This window comes from Rhinoderma darwinii, chromosome 6 (genome assembly GCF_050947455.1).
Source record: "Rhinoderma darwinii isolate aRhiDar2 chromosome 6, aRhiDar2.hap1, whole genome shotgun sequence".
Lineage (NCBI taxonomy): Eukaryota > Metazoa > Chordata > Amphibia > Anura > Rhinodermatidae > Rhinoderma > Rhinoderma darwinii.
In genome coordinates this window covers 37,724,945-37,739,838 of record NC_134692.1, presented here as the reverse complement: position 1 = coordinate 37,739,838, position 14,894 = coordinate 37,724,945, and the positions used below count along the sequence as shown (strand labels likewise).

The window sequence follows — 14,894 nt, the reverse complement described above, 5'->3', positions numbered from 1 at the left end:
CATAACTTTTTTATTTTTCCATCAATTTAGAGGTGTGGGAGCTTAAATTTTGCAAGGCAAGTTGTAGTTTTCACCAATATCATTTTGGGGTACATGCGACTTTTTGATCACTTTTTATTCCTTTTTTTGCAGTGCTAAGGTGACCAAAATACAGCAATTTGAATGTTCTATATATATATATATATATATATATATTTTTTTTTTTTTTAATTATTATATATTTTTTTTTTCACGTCGTTCACCGAGCGGTTTCAATAATGATATATTGTGATACTTCTGACTTTTACGGATGCGACAATACCAGTTATGTTAACTTTTATTTTTAAAGGGGTTTTTTTTAACTTTTAATATTTTACTTTTTTGGAACATTATAAAAATCTTTATTTAACAGTTTTTTTTACTTTTTTTATTAGTCCCCCTACGGGACATGAAGCAGCGATCGTTGGATCGCTTGCATAATATGCTGCAAAACTAATGTATTGCAGTATATCGTGTTTCTGACAGTCTCCTTTATTAGGCCCCAGGCTGCCATAACAACCACTATAAATGGCCGATCGTGTCGCAGGGGGGTGTGATGGAGTGTTTCAGGGGTCGCCCCATGTTTCTAATAATGTAAATACCGTGGTCGCATTTGACCGTGGCATTTATGGTGTTAAACAGGCGGAATCAAAGTAATCATTGATTCCGCCCATTGCAGTGAGGTGTCGACTATGTAATACAGCCGTCACCCTCACTGTGTATGGAGCGAGCTCAGCCCGTGAGTCCGCTCCATACTTCCCCTTAACGGCTGCCACGTACCAGTACGTGACATGTCGTTAAGGGGTTAATATCATCATCATCTTAGCATATATAGTATATATTTAGTATAGGCAACATGTTATACAGTACATTGATAATATATGTTTCTTCATAGAAAATAATAAAAATTGTAATATACTATTATTTTTCTAAAGATCTGAAAGTTTCCTGGTACAGCAAAGACAAAGAGATCAAGCCATCACGCTTCTTTAAAATGACACAATTTGAAGACACCTATCAACTTGAAATAGCAGAAGCCTTCTCTGAAGATGAAGGTGTCTATACTTGTGCTGCTAGCAATGCTCTTGGACAAGTTTCATGCACTGCAAATCTCAGGCTCGAAGGTATGTTGTCTAATGTCTCTGTTGTGTAATACATATATCAACTATTTAACAGTGGTGCTAACATAGTATTTGTCGCCATTGTCAATTAATGTCACTAACGCAATCATGTTAAATGTTACTGACATACATATTCTTGTCCTGAATATGGAACAGCTCTGTAACCATCCTTTCCAATTGTCATATTACCCTCTTTTTGTTTCTTCGCTATATGTTCTCGTCTGTCTCTTATTTTTCATTCTGTTGTTCATTGTAGAAAGGTGCAGTCTTTCTGTGTCACAAAGATATCGAAACATTTTCTACATACAATAAAACAAAGTAAAACATTAAAAATACTAAAAGAAACAAAAATAATACATCATTTATAAAAAGATCACACATGGACAACATAGATAGTGTTTCAGTTACAATAACATGACAGCCGTGACATATTTGGTATCCTGGTTATGCTGGTAGTATTATTTTCATCATATAAATATCAATGAAGATTTCAGACCAGACTGGCCGATCTGGCATTTGCAACAAAGGTTGACTTGCTAAAATTAGTCAGTCTGCCAGTCTTTCTCAGTCTGACGCTGAGCCCTACACTATGTTGTGGAATCCATGTCGCACCCGTACAAAGGTGTTCTTTTAAAATTGTCAGAAGAAAATATACTTGGTTTTGGGCTATGTTTCTAATCAAGCCCTGCATACTTATACTATTTAAGGGAATAATTTATAATTTTACTGGCTAAATGTTTCAAATAAAACTTAACATGCTTCTTTTCAGGGCAAAAACTTGCTGCAGATTTTTCATTACCTCCACAAGGGCAGATTACGTCTTCTGAGTCATTTAAGAGGGAACTGGTTGCTCATAGTCCCATCTTCATCCAGCCTATTTCAAGCTATACAGTAAACAGTGGGGAAACAGTGCGTTTTGTGGCAAGAGTTTCTGGCTTTCCAAAACCAGAAATTTATTGGTTTCACAACCAAAATAAAGTCCTACCTTCCAAAAATATAGTCTTTCATTTTGATGAATCTACAAACACAGCTATACTTATTATAGTGGATGCCTTTCCAGAGAATGCTGGTGAATATACTTGCAAAGCCAAAAATAGTGCTGGTGAAGTCTCCTGTGCAGCCACCCTAACAGTGACTGAAGGTAAAGCCCCACTGTCCCATTAGGTTTGATTTATAACACATTTGCACTCTTAATTATAGTTTTCACCTTTCTGACATATCCACCTCTTACACTGGGATATAAGTTCACTCATTATACAGAAATATAACTAAGATCATGAAACTTCACCTTTTTATATTATCTGTCACAATTTCTAAACCATTAGTCCACTATTCCCACGTTTGTTGACATGAAAATCATTTCACTTTGAAATTATCAATTGAACCAACCAACGCTAAATTATCTAACAATTCCAGTTATTTTAATCCAGTAGTAAAACAGGTGTCACTCTTACTTTGGATCATTAAAGAACAATCTTATTCAAAAATTTTGGAAAGCGACAACGAAAGAAGATGCAACCTTCTATGTCAGCATGAATTTCCAGTTCTTCATCCTTTGTCAATTTTTGTACAAAGCATGCAGTTGGCATGCATTATTCTCAAGTGATGTTTAAGTCTTCTTGATCAACATATTTGTTCGTATCATAAGGAATATTGGACAATTTAGTTGATAATTTCTTTTTTTTCGCTTGATTACACAGTGCAATCCATAGTTAGTCAAAGCTTTACAAGTTCTACGAAAAGCATTACAGAGTCTGTCAGCACACAGTCAGTGTCAGAAGCCACAGTGTATTTAAAAGAATTTAAATCAGTACAAGGGCTTACCACTGAAGAAGGTGGACAGGTTTTTCAAAGTGTTTCTGAAAACTCTTCCATAACTGCATCATCCATGAAGACAGTAGAAGCACAGTATGAAGAAACCATCAATCAAAGTAGTTCAGAAGAGGTCACCAAAGCTAACATTGACGCCATTAGCAGTCGCACACCAAAGATACTGCTTAAACTTCATGATATGACGGTGAAATGTGGTGAAGTAGCCCAGTTTATCTGTGCTGTACTAGATGGCAACCTACAAGTTACTTGGAAGCATGAAGGCCAAACAATAGAAGACACAGCAAGAGTAAAAATATCCCAAAATGGAAATGTCATGTTGCTTACCATAGAGAATGTTCAGATGACAGATCAAGGCACATACAGTTGCACTTTACATAATGATTTTGGAGAAGAGACAAGCACTGCAGTACTAACTTTAGAAGGTGGCTATTAATTTTGATTAATTTTGTCGCTAGATTCTTTTCTTAATATTTGAAAATAATAAATGATGGTTCTTTAGTTGTTTAATAGATTAAATTATAGCACAAATACACTACAAAACTAACTGCAATAGTACAAGTTAATAAAAAATAGAAAAATATTTTACTAAAAGTTTCGCTAACCTCATAACCACCACGCCATGGTTGCGTTTTCCATGCATTTTTTATATATAAGATGCTTGACTGATGCAAAGTGATTAATCCAAATGCTGTAGGTGCTTGTAGATACTCCTAGACTGATCCTGTATCGACTGCAGGCAATTGAAGCAAAAACGATGTGTAGAAAAGGTAGATCCAGCACTCTAATAATTAAAATTCCAATTTTATTTAGGTCATGTTAAAACAAGGGATAAAACAAAAATCCCGGGACCACGCATAGCTATGATTAAGGACCCTAGTGGTCTGAAACACGTAAGCGTGGTCCCGGGATTTTTGTTTTATCCCTTGTTTTAACATGACCTAAATAAAATTGGAATTTTAATTATTCGAGTGCTGGATCTACCTTTTCTACACATCGTTTTTGCTTTAGTACAAGTTAATGTAAAATGAAGAACTAAAAATAATATAATAGTAAATTTGGACAAAGATGTCAAATTCTAACATGCATAGCTCTATGCCAAAATTTGCATGGTAACAATTAGGGTTATATTATTAAGAGCTTATTATAGGAAAAATGTTGTGTTTTATAACATAATAGCTATTGTGTTTTATAACATAATAGCTATAAGTGATTTGACCCAATAAAAAGCAATAGATACCTGGGTAAAAATATGCTGGGTGAGTTGCCTCCGATGTCCCACAAAGGCAGTATAGCTTGTATATAAATAGAAATAAGCATGTTGCAACTTTGTTTCTTTGCAAAAAATCTTATCAAATAAATGCAGAAGAATTTAGAATTCACCCAAAGTGTCGAAGTATATAAGGTATCCGGATGGATAATTTCCGGTGGGTTTATGGTTCTTTTTGCAGAGACTCCACGAGGAGGGAGGATTGGCATCCTCGTGGAGTCTCCACAAAAAGAACCATAAACCCACTGGAAATAATCAATTTTAATACCTTATGGACGTTGACAATTCCGGTGATATCTAAATTGTTATGCATTCATTTGCATTACATTAATCTTTTGATAAAGATACAATAATTTATTCCAAAGAAACATAGTTGTAACGTGCTTATTTCTGTTTATATACAAGTGTTTTACAACACTACAGACATTTTAATGTTGCTACTGCACTAAATAGATATTTTTTTATTTTTCTTTGATAATAAATGATATAATGATACATACAAAATTAGATCAATTATATAGATACAAATTCATGAAACATACAATGTTACAAAGATAATGCAATATAGCTACTATATATTGTTATTATTATAGAATAAACTATTACATTTGCAATTAATATAACTACTACTACACTAAACAAAGCAATGAAATTAGAAGAACCATCAATATATTACTTATTATACTTACAATACTAACAACCTTTAGGATTATTTAGTTTGATCTAATTTGTAGTACTATTATGCACTGTATTCCTGAGCCCTCTTGACTAACACTTTTTAAAATTTATTCTTACCTAGCACAAGAAACCACCACCAAAGCAGTAGCACAAATAAACTCTGATACAGATAAAAAAAGTTTTAGATCTCACAAAGAAATTCAGATTAAGAGTACTTACGAAGCAAAACAGGAAACCAATGTGAAAATATCAAGCATATCTATTACTCCATCACAAAGACCACAGGGCCCTGAAAGGCAAAGAAGCAAAGAATACTTTCCGGACATCATACCTTATGAAGAAATAATAGACTGTTGTGCTATAGTGCCAATGTTTCTTGAACAAATGCCCCCAGAAACTTTTGTAAAGGAAGGTGCTGATATCTCCCTCTTTTGTGTCATAAAGGGCATACCGGCTCCTTGTGTTATATGGCTCTTCAACAAACTTTTGGTTGATGAGTCTGCAACTTCCCTGTTAAGAAATGATGGTTCACTCTGCAGCTTAAAGCTGCTGAAAGTTCTTCCAAAGCAGAGTGGTTTCTATACTTGCAAAATAGTTAATGCTGCAGGACAAGCCGAATGCAACACTCATCTGAGAGTGAAAGGTTGGCAACTGCATGTTCTTTCCAAATATGAATTCTTGCATATCGGTGTATGCAATGAACAAAAATTTACAAAATACATTTACCAATCAACTCCGCATTTCCAAATAAATATGAGGCATGTAAAGGCATGTTCACATATCTATTCACATGATCTGTACAGACGCATTCACATCACATCTGCTCACGTCTTTAAATTGTTACGGCATGTGCTTTTTATGTCAGTGTGGTCGTTATCTGTCTTGGAAAGGAATGGGCAAATGTCTTACAAGTCTTTATACTCTTTTGCAGATTTTCTTTTAGGAATCGTTTTGTGTGATAAATTTAGTATCACATTTTTCAACGTGAAATATTATATTTGATAATAAAAGCTAATTTAACATATTTTTATGATCAACACTAAATATTTGATGTCAATATCTTATATTAGTGTGTTGACATATTAAGAGATAATGGTTTTCAGTATTTTAAATTGAATCTTTAAAATAATCTTATTTTCCTCACATTTAAATTCTCTCCTTTTATTTTGAATCTTAATTTTTTATTTTCAAAATTTGCTCATTCTTTGCCTAAAATGTATCATAGTCAATATTTTATCATGCAAAAAAATCCACTCCAAAAGTAACAATAGGCCGCAAAGTTAATATTTTATTTTTTCCTTTATAGCATTGGAAAAGGTTCTTCAAGATAAAATAGAACAACAGATTGAACTTGAAGTGAAAGGTACGTGAAAATATTTTATTTTTTACATATTAATGTTTAAAACATTCAGTAGTGTAAATCCCAGTAACACAGCCAATGGAATCTTCAATCAAGACAAGGTAATATTTTGACATGTTTGATTAAATCAATAGAAAAATGTGAATGCTTTATCTATTAATTTATGTATGTATGCTACATTGATCAATAATCTCCATTATTTTGAATTGTGCATGAAAGTGCTTTCAATATTTTTGGGTTTTTACAGTAATCTTATCTTCTAAGACTGTAACATAATTGTAATATCATTGTCAAGATGCTGTGTCTTTTTAGTAACGTTACAAAAACAAATTTGAAGACCTTACATGGCTTGCAGATGGCATCTAGTACTGTACATTATCAATGTTGCTTGCAGTTTTTTGCTTAAAGGGAACCTGTCACCAGCATTTCACCTATTGAACTTTACTTATCCCTCACTGGCCGCTGCTATCAAAAGTTCATTGACGTTATCCCCGCTCCTAAACTCCTCCTCTGACTGTAAATAACGGTCTGCAAACATTTCGTGCCTTTTATCGTAATAATCCGGTGTCCCTTGGTGCACACACACCAGAAGAAGACATCAATGCACAAGCGTGGGATTTTCTGTGCTGGGGAAAGGCGAGGAGCTGTCAATCAAAAGTAAGGAGGCGTGGTAAACCCAGAAAGACTTGAGGAATGAAGATGTGACTCTTTTCAAACGAAGATTTGACTCTTTTCAAACGAAGATTTGACAATATTATGCTCATTAGCATACGGTGTGGGAACACTAAAAAAACTGAACACTAAAGCTACAGAGCCGACTAAGAAGCCAATTATAGGTTATATAGAAATTATTTTTCACCCACTACCAGCAGGTTGTGCTGGTTTAATAGGTGAAATGCTGGTGACAGGTTCCCTTTAACATTCTAAGTATGCGGCTGTATTAGTTCGAATAAACGCCTTCTCGTTTAAATGTAGATATATTAAGAATAGACCCAATTTCTTATTCTTTTCAAAAATCATTTTTACTCACATTTAAAAGGATCAGAAAGGGCGTTTATTCTGCTGTCTGCAAGTCAGGTAAGATTTTAATAATACAGTTTAAACCCACTAAAACTTTCGGACAGCTGTGCACACACAAAAAAGGGTACTTAAAATTTTTTGAGATTTACCTGTCTGTTGAAGAAGAAATTTCTACATTTTGAAGAAAGAACAAACATCAAACGATATTCGCGTCAGAATCTTTAAAAAAGAACAAGGCGTTGCGTTTATTCGAACAAATATGGTGAGTGAATATATTTCTGGATTTGTAGTTTATGTAGCATGAATATATAAATATTTAAATATAAGTAAACTTTTTAGTTAAAAATTATATTTTTAATTCAAATATTTGAGAAGGTGAGCTATTCTTAAAATACAGATTTTTTTTTTATAGAAATTTTCTTCAATGAGGTAAAAGAAAATGAAAAGCGAAGAGACTTAAGAGGTGCCTTTTCCGATACAGAAGATTACTTGGAACATGGACTTGTCTCCTCTAATAGATGTGCAAGTCGGACATCTTCAATTGGTTCTTGGTCAGAGTTCATTAAGCCTTCCTTCACACAAAAATTGTCATTTCGATCAGTTTTAGAAGGAGAGCCTGCCGTTTTCCGATGTAAATTGGTAGCCTGTCCAGTGCCAAAAGTTTCCTGGTTTCACAACAATAAGCCTATTGGGAAAGATAAACGCAGGGTGATTAAAACTGAAAATGATATGCACATTAATTTCTGCAGTCTGTTAATTAAAGCTGTAGAAGACCGAGATTCTGGAAGCTATCGTATATATGCTATAAACAGTGAGGGCTCATCTGAGAGCACTGCATCACTGCTGGTAGCGCTAAAGGAAGAGCAGAATCCTAGATATTTAGATTTTGTGAGGTTTTCTGAGAAAACACATGAAAGTATTGATTCATTAGTTCAGAAAAAGAGAGAAAGCAAATTAAAAGTTGATCTTAAATGTGTTGGCTCACCCTTTGATAAACGTCGGGAAACTCAGATAATGCGAAACCAGTACCCTAAAAAAGGTATTGTCAGAACTATAAGCTTTGAGAAAATTATTTCGAGTGAAGATCAGAGCAAAGGACGACGAAAGAAAAAATTGGAAAGTGATAAATTCTTAGACAAAGAGATACAAGCAAAGTTGCAAAAGTTGCGGGAGATTAAACGTGCAAGAGGGAGCAGAAGTTCAGTTTGCTCTTCTGATGTGTACTCTGATATAGACCTTGAGTCTTTGCAGAGTGACACAAGTTTCCATAAACTAAGCTCATTTTTAGATGTACCACAAGTGTCTACAAACGTGTCTGGACCACAAATAAAGGAGCCAAACATCAGTAATATGCCACCGCATAAAACTGAAGCTGGCATATTGGCTTCATCTATGTTTAAAATGGCAGAAGATGAAACAAGGCTGATTCATACTGAAAGCCTTAGCACTGTCAGTGAATGCAATGTTAATGAAATTCTCATTGATAGTGATATGCCAAAAGACTATGTGGACAATACCAAGCAATTAAAACCTATAGAATTAGTATTAAGCCCTGATAATGTTTCAGCTCACATTACAAATGAGGGGGCAGAAAAAATTGACAGTACATTGGAGTTAACAGAGCCTATTCAAATGAATAAACCCATCGAATCTAAGGTACTCCAAGATCGTTCAGAAATCAGTTATGTCCGCCGAACAGCCCAGAAATTTAGCCAGAACAAAGTTAAATTGTTTCAGTCACAGATGACGCGTGATATCTCAGCACACGCTTGTGATGAAATACCTAGGGATAATAATATTAGGGATAAAAATATTAACTGGCTGCCCTTGCAAGTACAGGAAGAACTAAAGGACTTATCAAAATTAGAATCTATCTCTGTTCAGCCAGTACTGGAACCAAGTCAGAAGGAAGAAACAGGAAGTGAAACAGAATCACCTAAAGAAAAAATTCAAATGAATGAACCTGTCAGATCCAAAATACGACCTGGACCTTTTCAAGCTTGTAGTACATATCAAAGTTATTCGGAAATGGCCCAAGAAGATCTGCAAAGCTCTGATAAAGATACAGAATACAGTAAGTTTGTTCCTGAATCGAGTACAAGAAAATATGAAAAGAAAGACAATAAAAACATGATGGAACATGATATTTTTAAGCCTGATGCAATGAAATTGCCAGTAAAGTCTCAACCTTATGGGCATATTAAATCTAAAATATATGAAGAAAAGTATGAAACAAGATTGTGCCATGAAACCAATCTTAAGAAGGAAGTATTTGGTAACCTCTCCAAATCTATAAATGTTAGTGAAGAAATCAAATTACATTTTCATGAAGATGATCATAAAGTGCAGTTAGTTTTAGATAATCATGAAAAACAAATACAAGTAGACAACATTGATTCTAGTAAGCCAATAACTTTCACTAATGATCTCCAAAAACGAATAATGCAAGAGAGTAAATTAGAAGCACCTGAAGCAGTTGAATTGTATGAACCTGTTAAATCTAAAATTTTGCAGCCATTATGCGAGATTAGACCAAATGATTTCCCCACACAACATATTCAAGATGAAAAACGAACTCTACATGAACATAAAACAGTTCATGAACTTATTGACAACTATTTCCCTGAGAGAGACACAGCAGTGACTGAAGAAAGAAAAGGGAATATGCTTTCGATTGTTGAAAGTAATTTGGAAATTTCAGAAAAAGATGCTACACCACTACTCATGAGTGCTGTATCTCAGGAAGAGGCGGGAGATTTGGATTTAACAGAGCCTGTCCAAATGCACAAACCAGTTACAGCTTTAACAATACCGGAATCTATTCAAATATACAAATCTGTTACATCAAAAATTTTACAAATTCCTGCTGAAGCTACCTTAATGCGCTTGCCAGTACATGAGCCAACAGTACTAGAATCTGAGAAAGCGAATGGACACCACAAAAAGGATCACGACCAGAAAGAGCTAATGTCTCTTCAAAATGAACAAATATATGCAGAAGACAATGCTTTGGCTCCATCATTAATAAACATTGCTAATGTCCAAGGTAGAAAAGATGATATAAAATTAGCAATGACAGAACATTTAGAGATTGAAAAATCTGATGCTTGCAAAGTTTTGCAGGAACTACCTAAATCAAATTTAATTACATCATCCATACAAAAAATAGAATACAGTGAAAGTAAGCTGAGTTGGATTGAAACCAAACAAGAGGAAAAATCTTTTCAGGAAATGTTTAGGAATATAGATGAAAAAGTACAGGAATATTATTCTGAGATGGATCTATTTCCTATAGGGCAGGATACTCATGGTGATAAACATTTAATTGATGAAAGTGATGAATTTGAACCAGAATTACTCACTTTCACTGAAATTAACCAATCAGGTATACCTACACCGCTACAGCATTCCTATAAATCGGGTTTGTCAGCTACCATTACAGCCAAACTGCAGCAGGAAGTTAGCGGTGAGGAATCCATTCATCAAATATCTCCTGAAATGGAAGAAAAAGAGAAGGCTATAGTGACACCAGAACCTGATTTCGATTTTAAACCATTGGCTAAATATACTAAACTCACAGCAGTAAATAACTATGTTAAATTAGAATCTTCAGATTCATTTGACATTATTGAGCATAGTGTATCTGAATTTCAAGTGCAGCCTGTGCAAATTGATCAGCAAGAGAAAGTTACAAAAGTTACATCTGAAGAACGTTTTGAAACAAAAACTTTTTCTGAGAGGAAACATGAAAAGGCAGAAACTGTCACTCCAGATAATGAAAACCGAGAAATACATGATGAAAAAGAAGAAGAGATACTGGTTGCATTAAACATTGAAGGTTTACAATGTGATGACTATGTTGATCTCATAGAAAAAGATGATGTACAGTTAGAACTCACAGCTTTGAAGGAAATTGAGCCTGACAGTGGAAAACACCTCTATGACGATTCTGAGATTTCTGAAAGATCTGTTAACAAAAAGTTGTTTCCATGCCCACCTATGTTTACTCATGATATTGAATCTCAGGAAGCATTTGAAGGTGACTCATGCACTTTTATTTGTGATTTCCATGGGTATCCTCAGCCAACTATTTCTTGGTACAACAATGACAAATCAATACCCCGTAATGATGATTTTGTAATAGTTAATGCAGAAGCAAAATCTACTTTAACATTCTCTAGTGTCCTTCTTCAACATTCAGGTTCTATAACATGCGTAATATTTAACCAATATGGAACTGATACAACATTTGGCAAACTTAAAGTTAAAAGTAGAGGAAATCAGGACCAAAGTGGAGGTGAAACCTTGGTGAAATGTGAAATGAATGTTTCTAAACATTTCACTGAAGATGAGGATGAAGAACTTGTATCGCTTCTTGCCAATGCTGAAGAAAAGTCTGTTTCCGATGGTGATAATAGATTCAGTCTTCAGCTACCACAGGTTACTTATGATATGCTCCGCAAAGCAGATATATCATTATCATTGCCTGTGGAAATTAAAGTTACTGCTCCTACCCCAGTTCCTAAATATGAAGAATTAGAAGAACGTTTCCAGACAGTTGAAACTGAACATAAAAAGTCTACAAATAATAAACAAAAAATCAAGCATAAGTTTACCTTCGGTTTTGATGTTTCCAATAAAGCAAGGAAAGCAACTCAAGAAAATGAATTCCAAGCAGATAGCAAAGAAGAGGCATGTCCTGTTCTTGAATGCATAATATCTGAGGATTCTGAACCGCAGGTGACATGGCACCAGAGCATAACAGACTTAGAGAAAGAGGAGACAACAATCTTAGATAATGAAGTACTAACTTTTGTTTCCAATGTTAGCACTGAAGAAACTGAAAGTATATCAATGTTAATTTCATGTGATACCCAAGACAATGATAATCTCATATATGGCATTGATGAGACAATTAATGAGAGAAGTAGCAATCAAGATAACCAAATAGACTTAAAAGAAATAGTCCACAGTTCACAATCTTCTGTCTATGACCATACAGATATTACAAATGGCAGGACTAAGAGTAATATTGTTAGTGAAAGAACAGAGATGGATGACACTGGAAGTAGTTTTGTCAAGGATATTGGAGATGCAGAGGATAAAAGAGATGCTATTCCACAATCAACTGAAGAACAAGATTTACCACTTTCAGTTATCACAGTAGAAAATAAAAATGTTTTCCAGGAGTCATTTTCTGCAGTTTTACAGTTTAAAAGTAATGAAACAATTGAAATCAAACTTGATGCCGTAAAAGAAAGTCCTACAGAACAAAGCCTGGGTTCAGTATCTAAAGAGCTTGTTAATGTTATCACAAAAAAAGAATTGCCTACGGTACCTAAAAGAAGACGTTCTTTTATTAAAAGTATATCTACTGATACTGAGACTAAACCAGTGGAAGTTAAAACTGTTGAACAGAACATAGAAAGTAAAGAGGCAGCAGACAAGAAGACCTTACCAGTCGTACCACAGAGGAGGCATTCTTTTGTGAAACATAAATCTGTTACTGGTACAGATAAGACAATTACGCGAAAGAGTTCTGTGGTTGGAACTATCAGCGCTGACCAAAATGAGTCAATAAATATTAGTGTAAAGAAGGAATTGCCTACACCCCCTCCTAGGCGGAGTTCTATGGTTAAAACTCCAGTAACATATTCTGAACCAAAGCCATTAGAGGCAAAACTAATTGATTCAGAAAAAGCTAACACAACAAAAAACGAGACTAGTGAACAAACTATGCAAACAATAATGCAGCCCTCAAAAGACAATAAGTTTCGATTAAATTTGGATGAGTTAGAAAGACAAGATGACATACAAAATTTAAATGAAATTGAAGACATTTCATACCTTGGCATTTTTGAAGGGGAAGATATAGGTAATGATTATCTTATGTCAATTGTGAGCACTGAAAGCATTGAATGTGAAAAAAATGGACAGCATATGAATATACAAAAAAGTATTCTAGAGGATACTCAAGGAAATGAGAAAATGAAGGAAGGTGTTAGTAATTCTGAAAATGTTGGTTCGGAATATACTAATGATGTTGCACAATTTAGTATACCACAATCTCAAATTGGGGCACAATGTCCTTCTGTAATACCAGAAGATATAAAAAGTAGGAACAACTCGCAGTTGGGGCACGTAACATCACTGGAGGTTGAAGATGTAACCTTTGATACTGTATATGAATTTTATAAGAATCAGTCTGCTCGACCATTTTCTCCAGAATCGGAGATGTCAGTTGAAGCTGGTAGTATCTTCAGCGATGAAGCGATTGATATTGAACAATTTTTCACTCCACCCTCTTCTACTGATTGTTTTTACTCTCCATTAAGTGAAACATTTCTTACTCCTGCAACTTCTCCTGACCATTACTTTACACCTGTCCAACAACTGCTGGACTCTGGTGGAAAAGAATGTCAGGCATCCTCTGATCTTGCGGGACCTTCACAAGAAGGCTTTAAAGATTCTGAAAAAGAACGAGAAGAGGGCAAGCAAAATTCAAGTATAGAGGTTCAAAAGCCTCCAGCATTTATTAAACCACTACTTAAGAAACGGATTTTTGAAAATAATGTGTTGAGCTTTACTGCAGAAGTTGTAGGTTGCCCTGCACCAGTTGTGAAATGGTACAGAAATTCATTGCTACTTGAAAATGAAGACAGAATCAAAATAAGAGAAGAAGGAAATATGCATATACTAGAAATTCACAACATACAAGTTAATGAAGGGGGAAAATATAGTTGTATTGCTGTGAACTTTTTGGGAGAAGCCAAAAGTTTTACCCAGGTGGACATTTTACCTCTTGATGGCAAATCATGTGCTTTACCACCTGCTGTAACTCATCAGCATGTCATGGAGTTTGATATGGAGCAATATACAACATCAAGGTCTCCTTCTCCTCAGGAAATCCTTTTGGAAGTTGAGTTGGATGAAAGTGAAGTTAAAGATTTTGAGAAGCAAGTGAAAATCATAACTAGTCCTGAATTTTCCCCTGATAGTAAAAGCATGGTCATTTCTCTTGATGTTCTTCCTTTGGCTTTTGATGATCACAATGCAGCCAGTAACTCAAAATATAGCGATGATGTTAAGATAAACTTTGAAGTTACTGAAAAACCACCACAATTCACAAAGCACATTTCTGACCTAAATGTAGCAGCAGGAGCAAATGCAGAACTAAATTGCTCTGTAGATGGCATGCCAACACCAACCATTAACTGGTTTAAAGATAGTGAATACATAACACCAGATGCTATGATATATGTTATAAAAGAAGAAGGAGGAAAGCATAGTCTTATGATATGCAGTGTAAACATCTCTGATGCAGGGATCTACTCTTGCAAAGCAGAGAACAGTTATGGGGAGGCTTCCTGCAAAGCTATACTAGGTGTTCTACAAGCAGATACTTCTAAAGAGGAAGTGAAGGAATCACCGGATGTTACATTTGTAGATGCAGAGTACGTGACTCAAATTTTTGAACAGACAATGGATCATAAAGTTTCAAATGAGAATGAAGATGAAATAGAAGTTGAGTTTGAGTTTCAGAGTGATAATAATGAAGTGAGTAAAGCTGTTGAGCTGATTGCTGTTGCTGGAAGTG

The 14,894-nt window shown here is 34.8% G+C and overlaps 1 protein-coding gene across 1 annotated transcript in view; it reads left to right on the top strand.

Annotated features, from left to right (window-relative positions):
- TTN (titin) overlaps positions 1-14,894 on the top strand; it is a 241,485-nt gene that overhangs the window by 48,169 nt on the left and 178,422 nt on the right. Inside the window, exons 40-41 of the mRNA XM_075831506.1 lie at positions 954-1,142; positions 6,224-6,280. Of these exons, the coding sequence (XP_075687621.1) occupies positions 954-1,142; positions 6,224-6,280 (246 nt within the window). The remainder of the gene's footprint in view (positions 1-953; positions 1,143-6,223; positions 6,281-14,894) is intronic.